General features: G+C 40.1%; 1 protein-coding gene across 1 annotated transcript in view; it reads right to left on the bottom strand.

Annotated features, from left to right (window-relative positions):
* The window catches only part of LOC308467684 (inositol polyphosphate 5-phosphatase OCRL-like), a gene marked incomplete at both ends in the record, with an annotated part of 39758 nt that extends 23294 nt beyond the window's left edge, over positions 1-16464 (bottom strand). Inside the window, 4 exon segments of the mRNA XM_080989403.1 lie at positions 7135-7385; positions 7493-7613; positions 8347-8461; positions 16358-16464. Coding sequence (XP_080845529.1) covers positions 7135-7385; positions 7493-7613; positions 8347-8461; positions 16358-16464 — 594 coding nt within the window.
* Positions 16465-25712: the final 9248 nt, after the last annotated feature.

Raw genomic sequence — 25712 nt, 5'->3', positions numbered from 1 at the left:
ATAATCTTTTCAAAGCATTTTTCCATAACCAACCGGACTTCCCCACGTCTCCCTCACCGTGCGTTCTTTACAATAAAATTTTTCAGCAAATTATAACCTTATTTCGTGCATTCTTTTGTTCTTTCAAATACTTGTAATTTACGTTTAAAATACTTATTGTCAATTTACACTAATAACATATATAATATTCTTTTAAACATTAGTCCTTTCATTAATATAACTTAATTTACCATACCTTGATCTTATTGCTGGAGCTGAATTTCCCTAATCATGCGAATTCTTAACATTCATATAACTTATAAAATTTTTGTAAATAATCTTTAAATTTTTTCCAATCCTCCTCCATTGCTTCTTCTCCCAAATCTCGGATCCTGGCAGTCATTTCGGCCAGTTCCATGTAGTCCATCAATTGCGTCTGCCACTCTTCCAGTGTGGGTAAATCTTGAGTCTTCCAGTATTTTGCGATGAGAATTCTTGCTGCTGTAGTTGCATACATAAAAAAAGTTCTATCCTTCTTTAACACCTTCTGGCCGACAATGCCCAGGAGGAAGGCCTCTGGTTTCTTGGGAAAGGTGTACTTAAACACCTTTTTTAACTCATTATAGATCCTTTCCCAGAAGGCCTTCACTTTTGGGCAAGTCCACCAGAGGTGAAAGAATGTCCCTTCAGCCTCCTTACATTTCCAACATTTATTATCAGACAAATGATATATCTTAGCCAACTTGACTGGGGTCATGTACCACCTGTATATCATTTTCATAATATTCTCTTTCAAGGCATTACATGCCGTGAATTTCACGCCAGTGGTCCATAACCTTTCCCAGTCTTCAAACATAATGTTGTACCCAATGTCCTGAGCCCATTTTATCATTGCTGATTTGACTGTCTCATCCTGAGTGTTCCATTTAAGCAGCAAGTTATACATTCTCGAAAGTACCTTGGTCTTTGGTTCCAACAATTCTGTCTCTAGTTTCGATTTTTCCACCTGGAAACCTGTTTTTTTGTCCAACTTAAAAACCTCTTGAATTTGAGCATAGTGAAACCAATTTTGCACCTTATTCTTTAATTTTTCATAACTCTGCAGCCTCCAAGTTTCTCCTACTTTTTCTATAATTTCCCCATATTTCGGCCAACCAACCTCCATATTGGGTTTTTTCCATGCCTTGGCCTCTGCTGGTGATAGCCACCTCGGAGTCTTACCTTCTAATAAGTCCTTGTATTTTGTCCAGACCATAAATATTGATTTTCTGACAATATGATTTTTGAACATTTTATGAACCTTTGCCTTGTCGTACCACAAATATGCATGCCAACCAAAAGCATTATCAAACCCTTCCAGATCTAGGACATCAGTGTTCTCAAGAAGTAACCAATCCTTCATCCAGCAGAAGGCCGCAGCTTCATAATATAATCTCAGGTCCGGCAGGGCAAACCCCCCTCTTTCTTTCGAATCAGTTAGTATTTTAAACTTTATCCGGGGCTTTTTGCCCTGCCAAACAAATTTGGATATATCCTTCTGCCACTTTCCAAAACATTCCACTCTGTCCACAATCTGTAGGGTTTGAAACAGAAATAACATTTTCGGCAATACATTCATTTTTATAGCTGCAATTCGACCCAACAAGGAAAGTTTCAATCTTGACCAAATTTCCAAATCTTTTTTGATTTCCGACCAACATTTTTCATAATTGTCTTTAAATAAATTCAAATTTTTAGCAGACAAGTGAACCCCTAGGTATTTCACTTTTTTTACCACACTTAGTTCTGTCTCCTTCTGAAACCCATCTATTTCTGAAGATGTCAAGTTTTTTCCCAAAACCTTGGTTTTTTGCTTATTCAACTTAAATCCCGCCACCCGACCAAACTCATGAATCAGTTCTAATACTCTTTTTGTACTAGATTCTGGCTCCTGTAATGTTAAAACCAAATCATCTGCAAAAGCTTTCAGTTTATATTGTTTCACTCCGACCTGTATTCCTTGTATCGACCGGTCCTCCCTAATCATGTTCAATAGCACCTCCAGGACTGAAATAAATAAAAGAGGGGATAGGGGGCACCCTTGTCGTGTCCCTTTTTCAATTTTGAACTCATCTGTCACCACATTGTTCACTATCAGCTTAGCTTTTTGCTCAGAATAAATTGCTTCTATTCCATTTTCAAACCCCCGTCCCACTCCCATCCCTTCCAAGTTTCTCTTCATAAACATCCAAGAAATATTATCAAAGGCCTTCTCCACGTCGATAAAAATTAACACAGCTTTCGTATTGATATTAGTTTGTAAAAGTTCCAAAATATCAATAATGTTCCTGGTATTATCAAACAGATGTCTCCCTGGGAGAAAGCCTGCCTGGTCCTTGTGAATTACTTCATTAAGTATTTTTTTAAGTCTACTTGCCAAAATATCAGCAAAAATTTTGTAATCCACATTTAGGAGTGAGATGGGACGGTAGTTCTTAAGCTGAGTCTTTTCAGATTCCAGTTTAGGTATCAATGTGATGAAGGCTTCTTTCCACGTTTCCGGTGCCCTCCTCCCCTCCATAATCTGGTTACAAACCTCCATTAGTGGTTGTATCAAGTAGTCTTTTAGTGTCTTATAGTACTTGGAGGTAAGTCCATCTGGGCCTGGAGATTTGCCTAGTTGCATATTCTGAATGGCACCCTCTATTTCCTGTTGTGTTATTCTATAATTCAAGATTGTCCTCTTCTCCTGAGATAGTTTTGGTAGACCATTAACTTTTAAAAATTGGTCTATCTCAGACACTTCCTGAGGCCCTTGTGTATAAAGTTTTTTGAAGTATTTCTGGAAACACTTTCTAATTTCTTCTGGTTTCTGAATATTTCTCCCTTCCACCTCTAGATTAGTAACAAAGTTCAATTTCTGTCTCTTTTTCAACTGCCATGCTAGCAGTTTTCCACATTTATTCGCCGATTCAAATGATCTTTGTTTCATTTGTTTAATTTTCCATTCCACTTCTTGGTTTATCAATTTCGCATATTGAGCTTGGTGGAATTTGATTTCTCTTAAAACCTCTTTTGATTTTGGTTTTAGTCTCAGTTTTTTCTCTCCTTCTCTTATCTTCTCTAATATCCTGTCCTTTTTTCCATTCCAAAGTTTTTTCTTAATTGTGTTCTGTTGTATCAGAAACCCTCTCATTACTGCTTTACTTGCGTCCCAGATTGTTCTCTTTTCCACCGAGGTGTTCAAATTGATTTCAAAATAATCCTTTAAAGTTTTTTGGGCCTTCTTCACAATCTCCTGATCTCTTAATAGGGTGTCATTCATTTTCCATCTGAAAGAACCGGTTGGAGTAAGTCTCAATTCCACTTTCAAAGCGTTATGGTCGGAGCAAGTCTTTGGGCAGATTTCCACTTTTCTGATCTTGGGTGCCAGCCCTCTAGTTGTCCATATTTGGTCGATTCTTGTCCATGACAGGTGGGCCTCAGAAAAGAATGTTCCTTCTTTACCTAAGGGGTTCCTTGTCCTCCAAATGTCAATCAAGTCCATGTTGTCAGTTAGTTCAAAAAAGGTTTTAGGTAGTCTGCCGTCTTTGGTTAAATTTTGATTTTGTGACTTATCCATGTGAGTAGAAACCACCCCATTCATATCGCCCATCATTATGATGTTGGTATAGTCCAGATAGTCCAGCATTATCTCATGCAGCTTCTTGTAAAATTCCGATTTCCCCTCATTTGGTGCATAAATTCCTAAAATCAAAAATCTTTCTCCCTGTGTTTGTATTTCAATTGCCAAAATTCTTCCTTGCTCATCTTTAAATAAAAATTTCGGTGACAAGTTCTCCTTTGCGTAGATTACCACGCCTCTTTTTTTAACTCTATCTGATGAAATAAATTCTTGGCCTAGTCTTTTGTTGATTAGCACTTTCCTGTGGAGTCTAGTCACATGCGTTTCCTGCAAACAAATAATATCCAATTGTTCTTTTTTCAAAATATGGAAAATCCTTCGTCTTTTTTCCGGGGAATTCCCGCCATTTATATTCCAACTGTACAGCTGCAGGGACATTCTGAATCAATCTGTTGTTCCTATAATGGGGTGTCTTCCTTTTCTTCTGAACCCGAGGGTGTAGGTGTCGGTGCTATTCCAGGCAGTGGCGGTGGCCAAGAGGCTACTGCTCCCTTCTGAAGGTCTTCTCCGTGGTCGTGCAGGAACTTCTGGTTATCTTCTGTTGTTTTAATTTTAACTTTCTTTCCTTTAAAATTAAAAGATAAGCCTTGGGGGAACTCCCACCTATACGGAATCGCGTTTCCTCTCAGTAGTCTTGCTAGGTCTGTATATGTGGCTCTGAGGTCCAAAAGTTGTTTAGGAATATCTCTATAAAATTCTGCTCTTTTGCCTTGAATATCAAGTGATTTCTTAAAATGGAGGCCTAGTATTTTATCTCTCTCCTGCTTGGATCTCAAAATAATCAAACAGTCTCTGGGCCTGTCCCTCCTCACGACTCTTCCCAATCTGAACGCAGTTGTAATCTTGAAGTCTTTGTCCTCTTCTATACCCCAGAACTTAGAGAATTCTGCTGTCAGATAACCAATTAAATCTTCCTGTTCAAGCTCTGGGATAGCTCTTAATCTCAGATTATTTTCCCGGTTTCTCAATTCCACCATAGACAGGTAGGCCTGCTGGTCACTAATGTGCTTGTGTAGTGGCCTTACCTCCCCTTTTATAGCCTCAACTTTCTGGTTTGCTTGTTCTGCTTTTTCATTGGCTGCTTCAGCCAGTCTCCGATTTTCCACAGTTGCTTCCTTAAGATTCCCAATAACTTGTGTATGTTGTGCAACTTGGTCAGACAATTTAGTAATAGAGGATGTGGCTTGGTCTATTTTTGCCGATTGGTCATCCACCTTCTTGTTCAATATTGCAAATTGTTCTAGCATTTGTTTTAAGAAGGTATCCGATCCTCCTTCCGCCATATCCTCTGATGCAGGCTGTGCAGTTTCCTTTTCTTGTACTCCCAAAACAGCTGGGACAGATGATCTACGTGACTGAGTAGTCAAAGTTGTTTGCACAAGCTGGGCTTGTCTTGCTTTCGTTTTAGCAGATCTTGTTTTCGGTTGGCCACTCATTCCACACCTGTCTATGAGTCAAGGTCAAATTGTATATTGTCCCATGGGAAGGACAGTTCCAAAGTGTAAATAACAAAGCAGCAGATAGTCAAAATAAAATTTGTTCCCAGGCACTTGTAAATCCAGAACTCCACTAGGGGGAGTATTACTGTAGTTCATAGAAAGGAAAGAAATTTATCCGCCATTAAAGTCCCTGCAGCCCCAAACCATTTAATTTACCAAAAGTCCTTCATAAACTTTTTTAACTTACAGAGCACTTCCCAAGCTGCCACAAAGTCTCAGAAAAAAGGTGCCAATAACAGTTTCTTTAATTGTATCTTGCCAGTAACACTCAACTGTAACAGTTTCTATTTTAAATACAGTTTCCGCAATGACAGCTCTCTTTTTCTCCTGTCAGTCCGAGGTTTGGTTCTTAATTCTTTATAATCCATAAAGGGGAGGAAAGTCCCATTTAAAATCCAATGCACTTTGAAATAAAAGTCTTTTCTTTTTCCTTTTGTAAGCCAATTCTGTCAGCACACGATAGTCCCAAATTTATAATCTTTTAAAACTGCTTCCCGCTTGTTAAACTCTTTGCCTTTGATCTTTAAAGCACTGCCGGAAGACGGACTTCCTGTTTATCGTCTCCCGCTTTCAGCCAAATTTAAAGTTTTTAGTCCCAAAATGATTGATCCTTACTCACGAGTAGGTAGTTTAGAGCCTGATGTTTCAAGAAGAAAGGTCGGCGCTCATCAGCAGCAGCCGCGCGGCTTCGCTCCCGCAGAAAGAGCGATGAACTCACAGCACCGCTCCCCCTTCCACGTTTCCGGAGCCCCTTACGGGGTTCCTTCTTCGCTTTTGGGGTCGCTCCTGGTGCCCGCCGAGTCCCACGGCCACGGGCTCACTCTGCCCGTGGTTTTCCTTGATGGGTCACCGCTGTGCCGCAGCGGACGACCCTTTTCTGCGGAGCCCCTCTTCAGAGACCGAAGAGGACCGCCATTGCTGTTTCGCGCCGCCTCCGGAAGTCCTGCTTTGATGTCCTTTCAGCAAAGACTTTTAGAATTTCCCCTGGTTCTTGAATTCATGGGCAGGGCGCTTGTGGCCCTCCAAACCCTGCTGTAGTACACAGGAACATAGGAAGCTACCTTATATTGAGGCAGACCATTGGCCCATCAAGCTCAGGACGGACTACATGGACTGGCAGCAGCTTTCAGGCAGAGATCATGCCCAGCCCTAGCTGCACACACTGGTGACTGAGCCTGGAATCTTCTCCATGCAAAATGGCCGCTCTGCTTTCGCGTTACTGCCCTTAACAAACTGCAACTCCCACCCCGATCACTGGAGAAGTTGCCCACATTTGCTATAATGTAATCTAGTACATCTCTGCCACTCGGTTTATGTTGCTCTCTACTGGCTGCTCTAGTAGAAACCTTAGTGGTGCAGCTGCAGCAGCAGGGATCGCCGACACTGCACCCTCCTGGTGTTGCTGAAGTGGAACTCTCATGAGCCCCAGTCAGCAAGGCCAGGTCTTAGCAATTATGGGGATTTTGGTCTATCATCATTTGGAGAGCACTATGCTACCTGCCATAAAGAAGGCTGATCACCGAAGAATTGAGGCTTTTGAATTCTGGTGCCGGAGGAGACTCTTGAGAGTCCCATAGAGTGCAAGAAGATCAAACCTCTCCATTCTGAAGGAAATCAGCCCTGAGTGCTCACTGGAAGGACAGATCGTGAAGCTGAGGCTCCAAGACTTTGGTCACCTCATGAGAAGAGAAGACTCCCTGGAAAGGACTCTGGTGTTGGGAAAGATGGAGGGCACAAGGAGAAGGGGACGACAGAGGACGAGATGGTGGGACCGTGTTCTCGAAGCTACCAGCATGAGTTTGACCAAACTGCGGGAGGCAGTGGAAGACAGGAGGGCCTGGCGTGCTCTGGTCCAGGGGGTCACGAAGAGGCGGACACGACTAAACGACTAAACAACAGCAAGTGCTGCCTACCCTGAGCTACACACAGGCAGGAAAGTTACAGAAACAGGACTCAATTTGCTTCTCCAGATAGCGGAGACCAGCAAGTTACATCAGCCAAGGCTCTCTCCCTCCAAGCCCTCGAAACACACTCATGTTTCATGATTGTCAGCTGTGGCAGACCCTGGTCAGGGGGCAGGAAGCTCATCTGGGCACAGATATCCTTGTAATCCTGATTTCGGCACTCAAAGTCTTCCACGTGGGCAGCAAGGTGGGAATTGACAACGCAGAAGCTGGTATTGTTGCAGACAAACCTCACGGCCACACACCCCTTATTACCCTGCAGGGGCGGAGCAAATATGGCTGTTAGTGAGCAAGCAGGAAAGAGGGAGGAACTGGTTGGCAGAGATTATAAAAACAGATAGACAGACAGAAAGATCGACGTAGGGAATTCCGCTGTCAGGGTCTACTCCCCATCTTCCCCATGATGCCTGTGCCCACTGTCTCCGTCATCACTTCCTTGATGCGACTGAGCTGGTCCTTCCTGACAAAGATGAGCAACATCATTCCGACTAGACGCACCAGCTGCACCTAGAAGATGCAAGGTACCGGGATGTCTACCAGCTCTGTTCATTGCTTGCTGTCCTGGGCCGATTGGATGCAGATAGGAGTGGCAGGGGGCACCAACTGGGGATCCCCCAAGGGAAGAAGGCTCAGAGCCAGGGAACTGGTGGGGGGGGTGACATGGCTGAGTCGTCTGAGGGAGAAGAGGGAGCAGATTGTGAGCAAGAGGAGGTGTTGGAAACTGAAGAGGCAGGAGGGCAGGAAGATTCTGTGGCAAACAGCAGCCCAGAATCCAAGGCAGAAGTGGAGGCTGGAAGCGGGGGTCAAGAGGCAGAGATCATGCAGGCTGCTGAAGAAGCCAGGGGGTCTCCCCATCCTGCTGCGATCAGCTCCCCTCCCTGCTGGTCTCCCAGAACACAGAGAAATTAAGAGGAGGGAGCAAAGACAGGCAAGGTGTCAGAGTCTCGGGTTGCTTGGGAAGGACCAGGGGGAGGAGGAGACTTCAGAGAGTGGTGGGAGGGTAGCAACCTTCAGCCTTCACAACTACCTCACTGGGGCAAGACCTGTTGGGAAAGGTTTCTGTGATCACGAGGCCTGCACGGTTTGGGTTTCTTTGAATAAAGAATGTTGGCTTCTTTTGAATAAAACACCACTGACACCAGGTGTTTTTTCTGGCTGACCTCCTCCTCCTCCTCCTCCTCCTCACTCCAGCTCCTGACAGCTGTCTGGCTGCTGAAGAAATGGGTGGGGTTGGACTTACTTTCTTGTACTTGGATTTGGAACGCAAAGCCTTTTCCACAGCTGTCAGCCACTCTTGCTCCTTTGTCGAGTCCAAGTAGAAGAAAGCCTCTGTGCTCAGGTCCAGCTCCTGGAACCTAATGCCAACGTGCCAAAGAGAAGGATGTGGAACTGCAGGAATAGGACTCCAATCGGAACAGACGGGCTGGTTAAATATGCAAAGACAACAGGAGTGTGCAAGGGCAGGCAAGATCAGGACCAAGAACAAACAAGTAATACCAGCCACTTCTTCCTCAGCTTAGCTATTCTGGGCCCCAAAGGAGCTTTGCTAATGAAAGAAAAAAAGCTTTTTCCTTGTATTTTTTAAGATGTGTCAGCCAGCCTGATATTTAAGCACTATCCCAGTAGCCACAGGCAACCAGAAATTCTTTGAAGGCAAGTGAGTTGGTTGATCTCTCCCTTCTTCCTTCACCTGGCAACCTGGTTTCCAGGCTGGCTTTCCGGGAGCAGAAAACCACCTCTCAGATCTGCTGTGCCAAGCTTGTTTGCTAGAAGATTACCCCGTAACACCCTTGTCCCCTTTGCAAACCTCCTAAATGGCTAGCCTTCTGTGTTTCCATGCGGGCCATGAAGGAATGGGCATTCCCCACTCTGAAAACAGCACAGAAATACAGCCTGTCTAGTAAAGGTGTAAAAAGAGCAAGCTAAACAGCCTCTGTAAAACAGTAGGATCTGAAGCTGCTAACCACATACTGATAAACATATCATAAAAGCAGACATGAAAAACAAATGGCCACTGGGTACTACTAACAGTGGGACATGGGTGGCGCTGTGGGTTAAACCACAGAGCCTAGGACTTGCAGATCAGAAGGTCGGCGGTTCGAATCCCCGCGACGGGGTGAGCTCCCGTTGCTCGGTCCCTGCTCCTGCCAACCTAGCAGTTCGAAAGCACATCAAAGTGCAAGTAGATAAATAGGTACCGCTCCGGTGGGAAGGTAAACACTGTTTCTGTGTGCTGTTCTGGTTCACCAGAAGCGGCTTAGTCATGCTGGCCACATGACCCGGAAGCTGTACGCCGGCTCCCTCGGCCAATAACGTGAGATGAGCGCCGCAACCCCAGAGTCGGTCACGACTGGACCTAATGGTCAGGGGTCCCTTTACCTTTAACTTTAACCTACTAGTACTTCACCTTGGTCTTCCAGCACAACAGTGGCTGTTAATAGACTCCATTGTCTGTTAAGATGGAAATGAGACTGACACCAACTGGCTCCTTCAGATGGAAAATGAATGACACCTTATTTAGAGATGAGGAATTCCTTAAGAAGGCCCAAAAAGCTTTGAGAGACTACTTTGAGATAAACCTTAGTACCAACGTGGAGAAAAGAGTAATCTGGGACGCTAGTAAAGCAGTTATGAGAGGGTTCTTAATACAACAGAATGCAATAAAGAAAAGAACTCAAAATGAGAAGAAGGATAAGATAATGGACAAAATAAAGGAATGTGAAAAAAGACTGAGAGTAAATCCCAAATCTCAAGAGATTCTGCGAGAGTTAAAGCTATATCAAGTACAATATATGAAAATGATGAATCAGGAAATAGAATGGAAAATTAAACAAATGAGACAAAAGACTTTTGAGTCGGCAAATAAATGTGGTAAATTGTTAGCATGGCAAATGAAAAAGAGACAAAAATTAAATACGATTACGAACTTAGAGGTGGAAGGAAGAAACATACAGAACCCTGCAGAGATTAGAAGTTGTTTCCAGAGGTACTTTAAACGATTATATACTCAAGGGCCATTGAAAGAAACAGACTTAGACCAATTTTTGAAAACAAATGGATTACAAAAAATATCTCAAGAAAATAAATTAATTTTGAATCATAGAATAACTGAACAAGAAATAAGAGGTGCCATTCAAAACATGCAATTGGGTAAATCTCCAGGACCAGACGGCTTGACCTCTAGATACTACAGATCCTTAAAAGAATGGTTAATTCAACCTTTGAAAGAGGTCTGCAATGAAATAATGGAGGGGAAAAGAGCACCAGAGTCGTGGAAAAAAGCATATATTACACTTGTACCAAAGACAGAGACCGAAAAGACACAGCTTAAGAACTACCGCCCTATATCGTTATTGAATGTGGATTACAAAATCTTTGCAGATATTTTGGCTAAGAGATTCAAGAAAGTGCTGATGGAAGAGATCCATAAAGACCAAGCGGGCTTTCTCCCAGGAAGACATTTGTCTGACAATTTGAGGAATATAATTGATATTTTGGAAAAATTAGAAGTGAATATAAACACCAAAGCAGTTTTGATATTTGTAGATGCGGAGAAAGCCTTTGACAATATTTCTTGGAATTTTATGAAGAATCATCTCCAGGGTATGGGGGTAGGCCAAGGTTTTGAGAATGGTATAGGTGCAATTTATTCAGAACAAAAAACTAAACTAATTGTAAATAATGTTGTGACGGAAGAACTAAAAATTGAAAAAGGGACACGACAAGGTTGCCCTATTTCCCCACTTCTTTTTATTTCGGTTCTGGAGGTCTTGCTGAATATGATTAGAAGGGACCAGTCGGTTAAAGCTATACAGGTCGGAACTAAACAGTACAAATTGAGAGCGTTTGCAGATGACTTAGTATTGACGTTACAGGAGCCAGAATCTAGTACTAAAAGAGTTTTAGAACTGATTCAGGAATTTGGTCAAGTGGCAGGATTTAAATTGAACAAGTCAAAAACCAAGGTTTTAGAGAAAAATTTAACACCGTTTGAAAGAGAGAGGTTTCAGAATGAGACAGGTTTAACAGTGGTTAAGAAAGTTAAATATGTGGGGATTGACATGACAGCAAAAAATGGGAACCTATTTAAAGATAACTATGAAAAATGTTGGTCCGAAGTGAAAAAAGATTTAGAAATTTGGTCAAATTTGAAGCTTTCACTGCTAGGCCGTATTGCTGCGATAAAAATGAATGTATTGCCTAGAATGTTGTTTTTGTTTCAAACTTTGCAGATTGTGGACAAAATGGATTGTTTCAAGAGGTGGCAGAAAGATATTTCTAAATTTGTCTGGCAGGGCAAGAAGCCCAGAATAAAATTTAAAATACTAACGGATGCAAAGGAAAGAGGTGGATTTGCCCTGCCAGACCTTAAACTTTACTATGAATCAGCAGCTTTTTGCTGGTTGAAAGAATGGCTACTTCTTGAAAACACTGACATTTTGGACTTGGAAGGTTTTAATAATGTATTTGGATGGCATGCATATTTGTGGTACGATAAGGTCAAGGCACATAAAGCATTTAGAAACCACATTGTCAGGAAAGCGCTATTTAATGTTTGGATAAGATATAAGGATTTGCTAGAAAACAAAACCCCAAGGTGGCTGTCACCAATGGAAGCGAAAGCCTTGAAAAAGCTCAATATGGAGGTCAAATGGCCGAAATATTGGAAAATTTTGGAACAAGACGGAGATAGACTGAAATTGCAGAGTTTTGAGAAACTAAAAAACAAAGTGCGAGACTGGCTTCATTATTATCAGATAATGGAGGCATTTAAATTGGACAGGAAAATTGGCTTCCAGGTGGAAAGATCAAAATTAGAAACAGAATTGTTAGAACCCAAAACTAAGAATTTGTCAAGAATGTATAACTTGCTGCTGAAATGGAATACTCAGGATGAAACGGTAAAATCGGCTATGATTAAATGGGCACAGGACATTGGACATAACATTATGTTTGCTGACTGGGAACAGTTGTGGACCACAGGTATGAAATTTACGGCATGTAATGCCTTAAGAGAGAATATTATGAAAATGATATACAGGTGGTACATAACCCCAGTCAAGCTTGCAAAAATTTATCACTTGCCCGATAACAAATGTTGGAAATGTAAAGAAACTGAAGGTACATTTTTTCACCTTTGGTGGACGTGCCCAAAGATTAAGGCTTTTTGGGAAATGATATATAATGAATTAAAAAAGGTATTTAAGTATACCTTCCCTAAGAAACCAGAGGCCTTTCTCCTGGGCATAGTCGGCCAAATGGTGTTAAAAAAGGATAGAACTTTCTTTATGTATGCAACAACAGCAGCAAGAATACTCATCGCAAAATATTGGAAGACACAAGAACTTCCCACGCTGGAGGAATGGCAGATGAAACTTATGGACTATATGGAACTGGCGGAAATGACTGGCAGAATCCGCGACCAGGGAGAAGAGTCGGTGGAGGAAGATTGGAAGAAATTCAAAGACTATCTTCAGAAACATTGTAAAATTAAAGAATGCTAGAGTGATGTTGGACTGAAAATAAGCGGTTTCCAGCTGTACAGGTTAAAGTTAATGATAGACTAAGATTAAGATTAGGACCAAAGATGTTTAAAGAAATGGAAATCTGACAATTAAGAGGGAAAATTTTAACGTTATATTATACTAAGATTAAAGATCAGGTTTAAAGAAATTGCAGATATATATTACAATATTATATTAAAGTTAAAGATTGGGATTAAAAAAAAAAGTTGAAAAGAAATTGCTGGACAAACAATTTGGATTGGAATACAAAAGAGGGAGGTATGAGGAAGTCCAGAAAATAAGTAAACTAAAAAAACGGAAATGGAAAAGAGATATTGTTTTTAATTGTTATGCTTTTTGTTTTTTATTGTTGAATTGTGTTTTCTTTTGTGTGTTTTTGTAATCTTTTTTCTTTTTTTTGAGATATGTATTGTGTATGTTTTTCTTTTCTTTCTTCGTTGTTCAAAACTTAAATAAAAATTATTTAAAAAAAATAAAAAAATAATAATAGACTCCATTGTCAGGCAACAGGGGGTCTTTTGCTTCTCTGCTGATAAGCGATTTCTTTTTGGCTTTAGCTAAACATTCAGCGTACCCAAAAGACAGCTTTTGCTGATTTCTTTTTTTTTTTTTTTAAATGATGTTTATTGAAATTTCAAAAAAATACAAAGCTTACACAAAACCAAAAAGTAGAAAATACAAAAGCTTACACAAAAAAAATACAAAAAATAAAAATAAAAATATGAGAAAATAGAAGATACAGAAGAAAAAATAAAAGAAAACAGAATAAATTCATTATTTTCAGATCCTTAACTGTCATTACCTTCTTTCTTAGACCTCCTCCTCCTCCCTTCCTTTGTATTCTAGTTATTAATTATCCCAGCAAATCCTTTCCTTTCCATATTTCAAAAAAAATAAAACATAAAAGGAATTCTCAACTAATTTAATCCTGTCTTTCTATAATAAAATAAACCTTAAAATTTAAAATTTAAGTCTTAACTTTACCAACTTCTTGTGTTCATAATGTTCTTTCATAATTCTTTATGCATCTTTACTAAAGCCAGGTAATTTCTTCCAACATTTTTCTATCATTCATTTTTCTATCATTCTATCATTCATCAACTTTATAAAACATTCTATTAGTTAAAAAAAAAAAGAGAAAAAAGCATATAAACAAGTCCAATCTTTATCCAACGTCCCTTCCTCCTGGTTCCGGGATTTGTCAGTCCTTGTTCCTCAATCTAACCCGGTGACCTTATGTCCGAGGCCCTCAGGTCACTTCCATGACCCTTCCGCGGCTTTTCTTCATATTTGTGGCTGTAGTCACTTGCTCGTGATAACTCCAACTTAGTAGTGTTTTTAGCCCTTCTCATCAGATCAGACCCTTTTCCGTATTCATCGCTGCATTCCATGTAGTATTTAAGAGTATGCTTCAAGGGCCCTCCGAAATTGTGGGCCCCCACAGTTCCAAACATATCGCAGCCTGTTACTGTATTTAAAAAGTCCAGATATCCCGACATAGGGGGGTCAATCCAGCCCCCCATTTCCAAACCACACCGAACTTTCCCTTCCCAGATCTGGTTTTTTCCAAGTTCCCTTATCAAATCCGAAGGATCAAACTCCTGTTGGGACTGTTCTGTCAAGACACACTCCTGATTTAATGCCACAAACCTCTGTTCTGTCAAAACACACTCCTGGTTTGAGTCCTGGATAGACTCCACATATATTCCCACAGTCTGGTCAAAACCTTCCACTGCCTGTCTAAGATTTCCAGTCGAATTGGCCATCCGGTTCACCTTATCATGTAATTCTTCCAGTAGAATATTTGTTTTATAAAGCAGGCACACCACAACTTCTGAAAACATTGTCACGCTTTCCCACGGTTATTTTGTAGCAGCTGTCAAGTCCTTGGAATTAGTTACAGTTTCAAAGGCTCCCCCTAGGGGGAAGACTTATATTTGTTTTTGCTACATTTCCAAAATACTTGAAATACTTTGTCCATATATATTCCTTTAAAATGCGAAAGGGAACAGTAAAGTCACAAAGATTCTCTTCTTTTAGCTATCTGTCACACACAGTTATCTTGATAAATTCACGTCAGTCCTGACTTCCCCGCTCCAGGATCAGGACGAAAATAACTTCCTTTTACTACTTCAAGTAGTCCAAAAAAAAAATATTCCCAATTTAGAATGTTGGAATCCACTCTTTTAAAAATGATTTTCAAAGCTCTAGTGTAAATTGCCTTTGCTTTGTTCTATTTACAAAAGAACGGAAGGGTGACTTCCTGTTTAGCCCTTCCCGCTCCGTACCGAATTCAATAGATTTTTTCTTTTTTTTTTTATAGTCCAATTCTGTCCTTTTCACAAATCTTCATTACTGTCCCATTTGTTCAAATTCTAAGTACTCACGGGTATTTGTTTTAAAGTCCGAATTGTCCAGGAAAAAAGGCAGCGCTCTCCGGCAACAGCTACGCGGCTTCACTCCACAAAAGAAGCAGACGACTCACAGCACAGCGCCACTTCCCCGCTCTGTTCCGGAGCCCGTTGCCGGGTTCCTTTGCAGATTGGGGGGGCGCAAACAGTGCCCGCCGAGTCCCAGGGTCACAGGCTTCACCCGCCTGTGATTTAAAGGGTCCCCGCTGCGCCGAAGCGGTGTCAGACCCAATTTCTGTGGAGCAGATTCCCTCCGAATTAGAGGGAATCCGCCATTGCCGTTGGCGCCACCTCCGGAAGTAGCTTTTGCTGATTTCACAGAGGGAGAGATCAAGTTCATCCTGACGTACAAATTTGACTCTAAAACAGATCCTGCTTGATAGTTGAGCCTTTGTAAGTAAGTCCTCTCAATCATTCTTCTGCAAGGCTTGTTTGTTTTTCCTAGTCTGCTGAGATGCTAGTAGTGTCCTGCCTTTCCATCCTCCTGAGCAGGCTAGTAAAAATATATATTTTAAACAACAACAATATATTTAAGCAACCACACTACCTGGGGTGTATGAGACATCCATATCTTTCTGGTATAATTCCTCTGTGTATACTTGCCACCTCTTCTTGACGTCGTCTGCTTCTGTTAGGTTCTTTCTACCTTTGTCCTTTATTATGGTACTCTTTGTATGAAATGTTCCTTTCATGGCTCCAGTTTTCTTGAACAGATCTCTGGTTCTTCCCATTCTGTTGTTTTCCTCTATTTCTTTGCATTGCTCGTTTAAGAAGGCCCTCTTGTCTCTCCTTGCTATTTTTTGGAAATCTGCATTCAATTTCCTGTATCTTTCACTATCTCCCTTGCATTTTGCTTGCCTTCTCCAAGTCCACCTTTCCTTTTGAAGCAAAATGTCCTTGAAATGGGGGAGAAATGCCTTGCATGAAGTCTTGGGTTTGCAATTTGGGGAGAGGGAAGACTGTCTGCGGCGCTGGGGAGCGGGCAGGCTGGTGAGGCCCCCTAGATCTAGAGGCCCTAGGCTTCAGCCTACTTAGCCTATACATAAATCCGGCCCTGCCTATGTCACAGTGAGCACAGGCCCATCGATCACGTGCAAGGCATTCTGCGTGTTGGGAAGGAGCCTCCTGTTCTGGGCCAGGGGGAAGAGTGACACCAGCAGAAGACTGGGTGGTGGGGTCGAAGCTGATCCCGGGGAGCACGTGAGGAGTCAAGGCTTCCCGCATGAAGGCCTCGCTTCCCCTAGAAGTCCCTGCCTCCTGGTCTGTGTTCGCTTTCTTCTTCAGGTACAGCGCCAGCATCTTATGGATGGTGCACCTGCTTTCGGGGGAGAGCTTGTCGAACTGGTCCACACTAGAAGAATAGCCATGAGACGGGTGAGACTCCTGCAAGGCGTCCCCAAAGTCAGGGGAACATAAGCGCATTTGAAGAGCCTTGCTGGGTCAGGCCAAGGCCCATTCAGTCCGACATCCTGTTGGCATGTAGTTGGTCCACCACAATTGCAAGATTATTGCATCCTTCAGGAATGGTGTGTCCAGCTCCATCTGATTTTTTTTTTTTTTAATAAGATATTTATTAACATTTCAAAAATAAAAAAGAAGTTACAATAGTAATAATAAGAAAAAGAAAAAAAAGAAAATAGGAATAAAAAAGAAAGAAGAGAATACAAAATACAAGAAAGTAAAAACAATTAAAAACAAATCAATCTTTCCATATCTTGTCTTTCATTCACTTGTTTCCCTGACCTCCTCACACCTCCCCTTTTTTGTATTCCAGTTCAGTAAGTTAATTCAGCAAATCCTTTCCCTCTTTGTTTTTATCTTAATCCTTTAACTTAATATATTATAACTTTGGATTCTCACCTGTTAACAATCCATTTTTATATACACCTTTATAACATTGCTGCTAAAACCACTTAACTTCATTCTGTCATCATTCTAACATTCATTAATTTTACAGTATTTCTGTAGATAGTCTTTAAATTTCTTCCAATCTTCTTCCACCGACTCTTCTCCCTGGTCTTGGATTCTGCCAGTCATTTCCGCCAGTTCCATATAGTCCATCACCTTCATCTGCCATTCTTCCAGGGTGGGTAGATCTTGTGTCTTCCAGTACTTTGCAATAAGAATTCTTGCTGCTGTTGTGGCATACATAAAGAAAATTCTTTCCTTCTTTGGCACCAATTGGCCGACAATGCCCAGGAGAAAGGCCTCTGGTTTCTTCAGGAAGGTATATTTAAATACCTTTTTCATTTCGTTATAGATCATCTCCCAGAAAGCCTTAATCCTTGGGCACGTCCACCAAAGGTGAAAGAATGTACCTTCAGTTTCTTTGCATTTCCAACATTTATTATCAGGCAAATGATAAATTTTTGCGAGCTTGACTGGGGTCATGTACCACCTGTATATAATTTTCATAATATTCTCTCTTAAGGCATTACATGCCGTGAACTTCATACCTGTGGTCCATAACTGTTCCCAGTCAGCCATCATAATGTTATGTCCAACATCTTGTGCCCATTTAATCATAACAGATTTCACTGTTTCATCTTGAGTATTCCATTTCAACAGCAAGTTATACATTCTTGACAAATTCTTAACTTTAGGATCTAACAGTTCTGTTTCCAGTTTTGATTTTTCCACCTGGAAGCCAATTTTCTTGTCCAAATTGTATGCCTCCATTATTTGATAATAGTGAAGCCAATCTCGCATTTTATTTTTTAATTTTTCAAAGCTCTGCAATTTCAATTTATCTCCCTCTTGTTCCAAAATTTCCCAATATTTCGGCCATTTGGCCTCCATATTGAGCTTTTTCTGAGCCTTCGCTTCCATCGGTGACAGCCACCTTGGAGTTTTATTTTCAAGTAGATCCTTATATCTTGTCCAGACATTAAACAATGCTTTCCCGACAATATGGTTTTTAAATGCTTTATGTGCTTTGACCTTATCATACCACAAATATGCATGCCACCCAAATACATTGTTAAAACCTTCTAAATCCAAAATGTCTGTGTTTTCAAGAAGCAGCCATTCTCTCAGCCAGCAAAATGCGGCTGATTCATAGTAAAGTTTAAGGTCTGGCAGAGCAAATCCACCTATTTCTTTTGCATCCATTAGTATTTTGAATTTTATTCTGGGCTTCTTGCCCTGTCAGACAAATCTGGAAATATCTCTCTGCCACTTCTTTAAACAGTCCATTTTGTCCAAAATTTGCAGTGTTTGAAACAAAAACAACATTCTTGGCAATACATTCATCTTTATCACAGCGATACGGCCTAGCAGTGAAAGCTTCAAATTTGACCATATTTCTAAGTCTTTTTTCACTTCAGTCCAACATTTTTCATAGTTATCCTTAAATAAATTCACATTTTTAGCAGTCATGTTAACCCCCAAATATTTCACTTTCTTAACCAGTGTTAATCCTGTCTCCTTCTGAAACCTCTCTCTCTCAATCTCTGTTAATTTTTTCTCTAAAACCTTAGTTTTTAACTTATTCAACTTAAATCCGGCAACCTGACCAAATTCTTGAATCAGTTCTATTACTCTTTTAGTACTAGATTCTGGCTCCTGTAATGTCAATACTAAGTCATCTGCAAATGCTTTCAATTTATACTGTTTAGCTCCGACTTGTATACCCTTAACCAATTGGTCCCTTCTAATCATATTTAAAAGAACCTCCAGGACCAATATAAAAAGCAATGGGGAAATTGGGCAACCTTGTCGTGTCCCTTTCTCTATCTTAAATTCCTCCGTCACCACCTTGTTAACAATTAGTTTGGCCTTTTGTTCAGAATATATTGCACTTATACCATTTCCAAAACCTTGACCAACCCCCATCCCCTGTAGGTTCTTCTTCATAAAACTCCAGGAAATGTTGTCAGAAGCTTTCTCCGCGTCCACAAATATCAAAACTGCCTTGGTATTAATGTTCACTTGTAATTTCTCCAAAATGTTAATTATGTTTCTCGTATTATCAGACAAGTGTCTGCCAGGGAGAAAGCCTGCTTGGTCTTTATGTATCTCTTCCACTAATACTTTTTTAAATCTTTTAGCCAAAATATCTGCAAAAATATTATAATCCACATTAAGCAGAGATATGGGGCGGTAATTCTTAAGCTGTGTCTTCTCAGACTCAATTTTCGGTATAAGTGTGATGTACGCCTCCTTCCACGACTCTGGTGCTTTTTTCCCTTCCAAAATTTCATTACAGACTTCCTTTAGTGGTTGTATTATCCAACTTTTCAGAGATCTATAGTATCTTGAAGTTAAGCCATCCGGTCCTGGAGATTTACCCAATTGCATATTCTGGATGGCACCTTCTAGCTCCTGTTCAGTTATTTTGTAATTCAACATTAGCTTGTTTTCTTGAGAGATTTTTTGTAGTCCATTTATTTTCAAAAATCGATCTATGTCAATTTCTTTCTGTGGCCCTTGTGTATATAGTTGTTTAAAGTACCTCTGGAAACAATTTCTAATCTCCACTGGGTTCTGTATATTCTTTCCTTCCACTTCCAAATTTGTAACAGTATTAAGTTTTTGTCTTTTTTTCATTTGCCAGGCCAACAATTTCCCACATTTATTAGCCGACTCAAAAGTCTTTTGTCTCATCTGTTTAATTTTCCATTCTATTTCCTGATTCATCATTTTCATGTATTGTACTTGATGTAACTTTATTTCTCTCAAAATCTCTTGCGACTTTGGTTTTGCTCAAAATCACATTATAATCCAAATAGTCCATCAAGGTCCCATGCAACTTTTTAAAGAATTCTGATTTCCCCTCATTTGGTGCATAAACTCCTACTATTAAGAATTTCTCTCCTTGTATTTGAATTTCAATTGCCACGAATCTTCCTTGGTCATCTTTAAATATAAATTTCGGTGATAGGCTTTCCTTTGCGTAGATCACTACTCCCCTTTTTTTGACTTTGTCCAATGAAATAAACTCTTGACCCAGTCTTTTGTTAATCAATACTTTTCTGTGTAGCCTTACCACATGTGTTTCCTGTAAACAAATCAAGTCCAATTGTTCCTTTTTTAATAAATGAAAGACTCTTTTCCTTTTTTGAGGGGAGTTCAAACCATTAGTATTCCAGCTTAATAGTTGCAAAGCCATGATGTAATTACTCTGCTTTTCCTCCAACTGCACCAAATGTTTGTTCTTGTTCTGTCAGTGATGTTATTGTCACTTTCTCTGAGCAGTCCAGTCCAAAGGGTAATGTAGCTATATCTAGTATTCCTCTTTTTAATAGTCCTTTGTCCGCTGCTTTTTGTTTTGGTCTTCTGTCTGTCGGTTCTCTGTCCAATGCACTTAGCTCTTCTCCAGATTCTTTCTGCAAGTCTTCTCCGTGGTCTTTCAAAAATCTTTCTTTGTCGTCCACTGATCTTATTTTTATCTTTCTTCCTTTAAGGCTAAAAGATAGACCTTGGGGGAATTCCCACCTAAAAATGATTCTGTTGCTTCTCAACAGGGCAACCAAGTCACCATAGTTGGACCTAAGATCCAAAAGGTATTTCGGAATATCTTTAAAAATCTCCACTCTTGACTGATGTATTTCCAAGGTCTTCTGAAAGTGCAGGCTCAAAATTTTGTCTCTCTCCTTTTTTGTTCGGAGGGTTATCAAACAGTCTCTCGCCCTGTTCTTCTTCCCTCCTCTTCCAAGCCTGAAAGCGCTCACTATCTTAAATTCTTCCTTCTCCAAATCTAAATCCCAAAAGTCTGCAAATTCCTGCGTAAGAAAGTCAGTCAGACTGTCCTTCTCTAATTCAGGCACAGCCCTGATCCTCAAGTTCGTTTGTTTCTCCTTCAATTCAATTATAGAAAGCGTCGACCTGTGATCCTCAAGTTGCCTGTGTATGACTGGTATCTTCTCCTCTACAGCAACTGCTTTTTCCTTGGCTTCTTCAGCGATCTGTCGGGTCGAAGTAGATTCCTCTAACAATTTCTCTATTGTTTCTGTATTAGTGTTCACCTTTTGTCCCAGATTGTTAATGCTTATGGTGTTTTGATCAATTTTAGTTGATGCTTCAGCCACTTGTTTACTTAATTTTTCCAGCGATTCATTTATTTTGCCTAGTGAAAGTGCTAAAACATCCTCAGATGCCATAGCTTTTGACTTAGATTGTATAGTTGCAGCCGCTGATGGTGCAGAAGGGCCAGATGTTGATGCTCTTCGCTGCAGCCAGGATTTCCCAGATCTCGTTGTTTTGTCTTGGAACAAATCTACTTTTTCTTTTCCATCTGCCATAACACTTTAGCTGGAACCCAAGGTCAATCCCACGGCTATAATTTTTTTGAAGTGGAAAATTCCCCTGGCCCAAGGGGAATTTTCCACTTCAAAACAAATTCTGGTCGTGGGATTGACCTTGGGCCTTATCTAGAGTGTTATGGCAAATGGAAAAGAGAAAATAGATTTGCTTCAGGAAAAAACAACGAGGTTTGGTAGATCATTTCGCCCAGACGTTGGGCTGCAGTGAAGAGCATCAACATCTGGCCCTTCTGGCTTATCAACAGGGGCTGCATTGGTACAATCTAAACCCAAAGGAATGGCATCCGAAGATGTTTTAGCTCAGGCACTAGGTAAAATTAATGAATCTCTGGAAAAACTAAGTAAACAAGTAGCTGAAGCATCAGTTAAAATTGATCAAAATACCACAAGTATCAACAATTTGGGACAGAAGGTAAATACTAACACAGAAACTATTGAGAAATTGCTACAGGAATCTACTTTGACCCGAAAGACAGCTGAAGAAGCAAAGGAAATAGCAGTTGCTGTAGAAGAGAAGATACCACCGATACACAAGCAACTTGAAGACCACAGGTCAATATTGTCTATGATTGAATTGAAGGAGAAGCAAACGAATTTGAGGATCAGGGCCGTACCTGAACTTGAGAAAGACAACTTGACTGACTTTCTTACTCAGGAATTTGCAGACTTTTGGAACCCAGATTTGGAGAAGGATAACTTTAAGATAGTGAGTGCTTTCAGGCTTGGAAGAGGAGGGAAGAAGAACAGGGTGAGAGACTGTTTGATCACCCTCCGAACAAAAGAGGAGAGAGACAAAATCTTGAGTCTGCACTTCCAGAAGACTTTGGAAATACATCAGTCAAAGGTGGAGATATTTAAGGACATTCCGAAATATCTTTTGGACCTCAGGTCCAATTATAGAGATCTGGTTGCCCTGCTGAGAAGCAACAAAATCATCTTTAGGTGGGAATTCCCCCAAGGCCTTTCCTTTAGCTTCAAAGGAAGAAAGATAAAAATAAGATCAGTGGACGACAAAGAAAGATTTTTGAAAGACCACGGAGAAGACCTGCAGAAAGAAGCTGGAAAGGACTCAAGAATACTAGAAAGAGGAATTTTAGACATACCAAGACTACCTTTTGAATTAAAAGACCGTCTGGAGAAGGTGATACCACCGACAGAACAGGAACAGGCATTTGGTGCAGTTGGAGGAGAAGTAAAGTAACTACATCATGGCTCTGCAACTATTAAGCTGGAATTGTAATGGTCTCAACTCCCCTCAGAAAAGGAAATTTGTGTTTCATTTATTAAAAAAGGAACAATTGGACTTGATTTGTTTACAGGAAACACATGTAACAAGGTTACACAGGAAAGTATTGATCAATAAAAGACTGGGCCAGGAATTTATTTCTTCGGATAAAGTTAAAAAAAGAGGAGTAGTGATTTATGCAAAGGGGAGACTATTACCGAAATTTATCTTCAAAGATGACCAAGGAAGATTTGTGGCAATTGAAATTCAAATACAAGGAGAGAAATTCTTAATAGTAGGAGTTTATGCACCAAATGAGGGGAAATCTGAATTCTTTAAAAAGTTGCATGGGACCTTGATGGACTATTTGGATTATAATGTGATTTTGATGGGAGATATGAACGCAGTGGTATCTACACATATGGACAAGGCACAAAGACAGGTAGTCACTAAGGATGGTAGACTACCGAAAACCTTTTTCGAGATGACAGACAACTTGGACTTAGTTGATATTTGGAGAACAAAGAATCCCTTGGCCAGAGAGGGAACCTTCTTCTCTGAAGCCAAACTGACATGGACAAGAATTGACCAACTATGGGTAACTAGAGGAATGGAACCAAAGACAAGAAAAGCGGAAATTTGCCCAAAAACCTGCTCCGACCATAATGCTGTTAAGATGGAGATGAAACTAACACCAACCGGTTCCTTCAGATGGAGGATGAATGACACCTTATTTAGAGATGAAGAAGTGATTAAGAAGGCCCAAAAAACCTTGAGAGACTATTTTGAGATAAATATGAACACCAATGTTGAAAAAAGAGTAATCTGGGACGCAAGCAAAGCTGTTATGAGAGGGTTCTTGATACAACAGAATGCAATAAAGAAGAGAATGCAATAAAGAAGAGAATCCAAAATGAGAAGAAGGATAAAATATTGGAGAAAATAAAGGAAAGTGAAAAGAAATTGAGAGCAAAACCAGAGTCGCAAGAGATTTTGAGAGAAATAAAGTTACATCAAGTACAATACATGAAAATGATGAATCAGGATATAGAATGGAAAATTAAACAAATGAGACAAAAGACATTTGAGTCGGCTAATAAATGTGGGAAATTGTTGACTTGGCAAATGAAAAAAAGACAAAAACTAAATACTGTCACAAATTTAGAAGTGGAAGGAAGGAATATACAGAACCCTGTTGAGATTAGAAATTGTTTCCAGAGGTACTTTAAACAACTATATTCACAAGGGCCACAGAAAGAAATTGATGTAGACCGATTTTTGAAAACAAATGGATTACAAAAAATCTCTCAAGAAAATAAATTAATGCTGAACTATAAAATAACTGAACAGGAGGTAGAAGGTGCCATTCAGAATATGCAACTAGGTAAATCTCCAGGACCGGATGGACTGACTTCTAGATACTACAGATCCTTGAAAGAATGGCTAGTACAACCTCTAAAGGAAGTCTGTAACGAAATAATGGGTGGGAAAAGGGCACCAGAGTCATGGAAAGAAGCGTATATTACACTTGTACCGAAAATAGAGACTGAAAACACCCAGCTTAAGAACTACCGCCCCATATCACTGCTCAATGTGGATTATAAAATCTTTGCAGACATTCTGGCTAAAAGACTAAAAAGAGTCCTAATGGAAGAGATACATAAAGATCAAGCAGGCTTTCTCCCGGGTAGACATTTGTCTGATAATGTAAGAAACATAATCAGTATTTTAGAAAAATTACAAGTGAATATAAATACCAAGGCAGTTTTGATATTTGTGGACGCGGAGAAAGCCTTTGAGAATATTTCTTGGAGTTTCATGAAGAAGAACCTACAGGGGATGGAGGTAGGCCAAGGCTTTGAAAACGGTATAAGTGCAATTTATTCAGAACAAAAGGCTAAATTAATTGTAAATAACGTGGTGACGGAGGAATTTAAGATAGAAAAAGGGACAGCATTTGCAGATGACTTAGTATTGACATTACAGGAGCTAGAATCTAGTACTAAAAGGGTTTTGGAACTGATTCAAGAATTTGGTCAGGTTGCAGGATTTAAATTGAATAAGCTAAAAACAAAGGTCTTAGAGAAAAACTTAACTGCGATTGAGAGAGAGAGGTTTCAGAATGAGACAGGTTTAACAGTGGTTAAGAAAGTGAAATACCTGGGGATTAATATGACAGCTAAAAATGGGAATCTATTTAAAGACAATTATGAAAAATGCTGGGCTGAAGTGAAAAAAGACTTAGAAATTTGGTCAAATTTGAAGCTTTCACTGCTAGGCCGTATTGCTGCGATAAAAATGAATGTATTGCCTAGAATGTTGTTTTTGTTTCAAACATTGCAAATTTTGGATAAAATGGATTGCTTCAAGAAGTGGCAGAGAGAGATTTCTAGATTTGTCTGGCAGGGCAAGAAGCCTAGAATAAAATTTAAAATACTAACGGATGTAAAGGAAAGAGGTGGATTTGCCCTGGCAGACCTTAAACTTTATTATGAATCAGCAGCTTTTTGCTGGCTGAAAGAATGGCTGCTTCTTGAAAACACAGACATTTTGGATTTAGAAGGTTTTAATAATGTATTTGGATGGCATGCATATTTGTGGTATGATAAGGTCAAAGCACATAAAGCATTCAAAAATCATATTGTCAGGAAAGCATTGTTTAATGTCTGGATAAGATATAAGGACCTAATGGAAAACAAAACCCCAAGGTGGCTGTCACCGATGGAAGCGAAAGCTCAGAAAAAGCTCAATATGGAGGCCAAATGGCCGAAATATTGGGAAATTCTGGAACAAGAGGGAGATAGATTGAAACTGCAGAGTTTTGAGAAACTAAAAAACAAAGTGCGAGATTGGCTTCATTATTATCAGATAATGGAGGCATACAATTTGGACAAGAAAATTGGCTTCCAGGTGGAAAATTCAAAATTAGAAACAGAACTGTTAGAACCCAAAACTAAGATTTTGTCAAAGATGTATAACTTGCTGTTGAAATGGAATACTCAGGATGAAACGGTGAAATCTGCTATGATTAAGTGGGCACAAGATGTTGGACATAACATAATGATGGCTGACTGGGAACAGTTATGGACCACAGGTATGAAGTTTACGGCATGTAATGCCTTAAGAGAGAATATTATGAAAATGATATACAGGTGGTACATGACCCCAGTCAAGCTCGCAAA

The sequence above is a fragment of the Podarcis pityusensis genome (assembly GCF_964106645.2).
Source record: "Podarcis pityusensis genome assembly, chromosome: W".
Taxonomy (NCBI): Eukaryota; Metazoa; Chordata; class Lepidosauria; order Squamata; family Lacertidae; genus Podarcis; species Podarcis pityusensis.
Note: the sequence above shows the minus strand (reverse complement) of the source record. Positions and strands in the feature narration are given on the sequence as shown.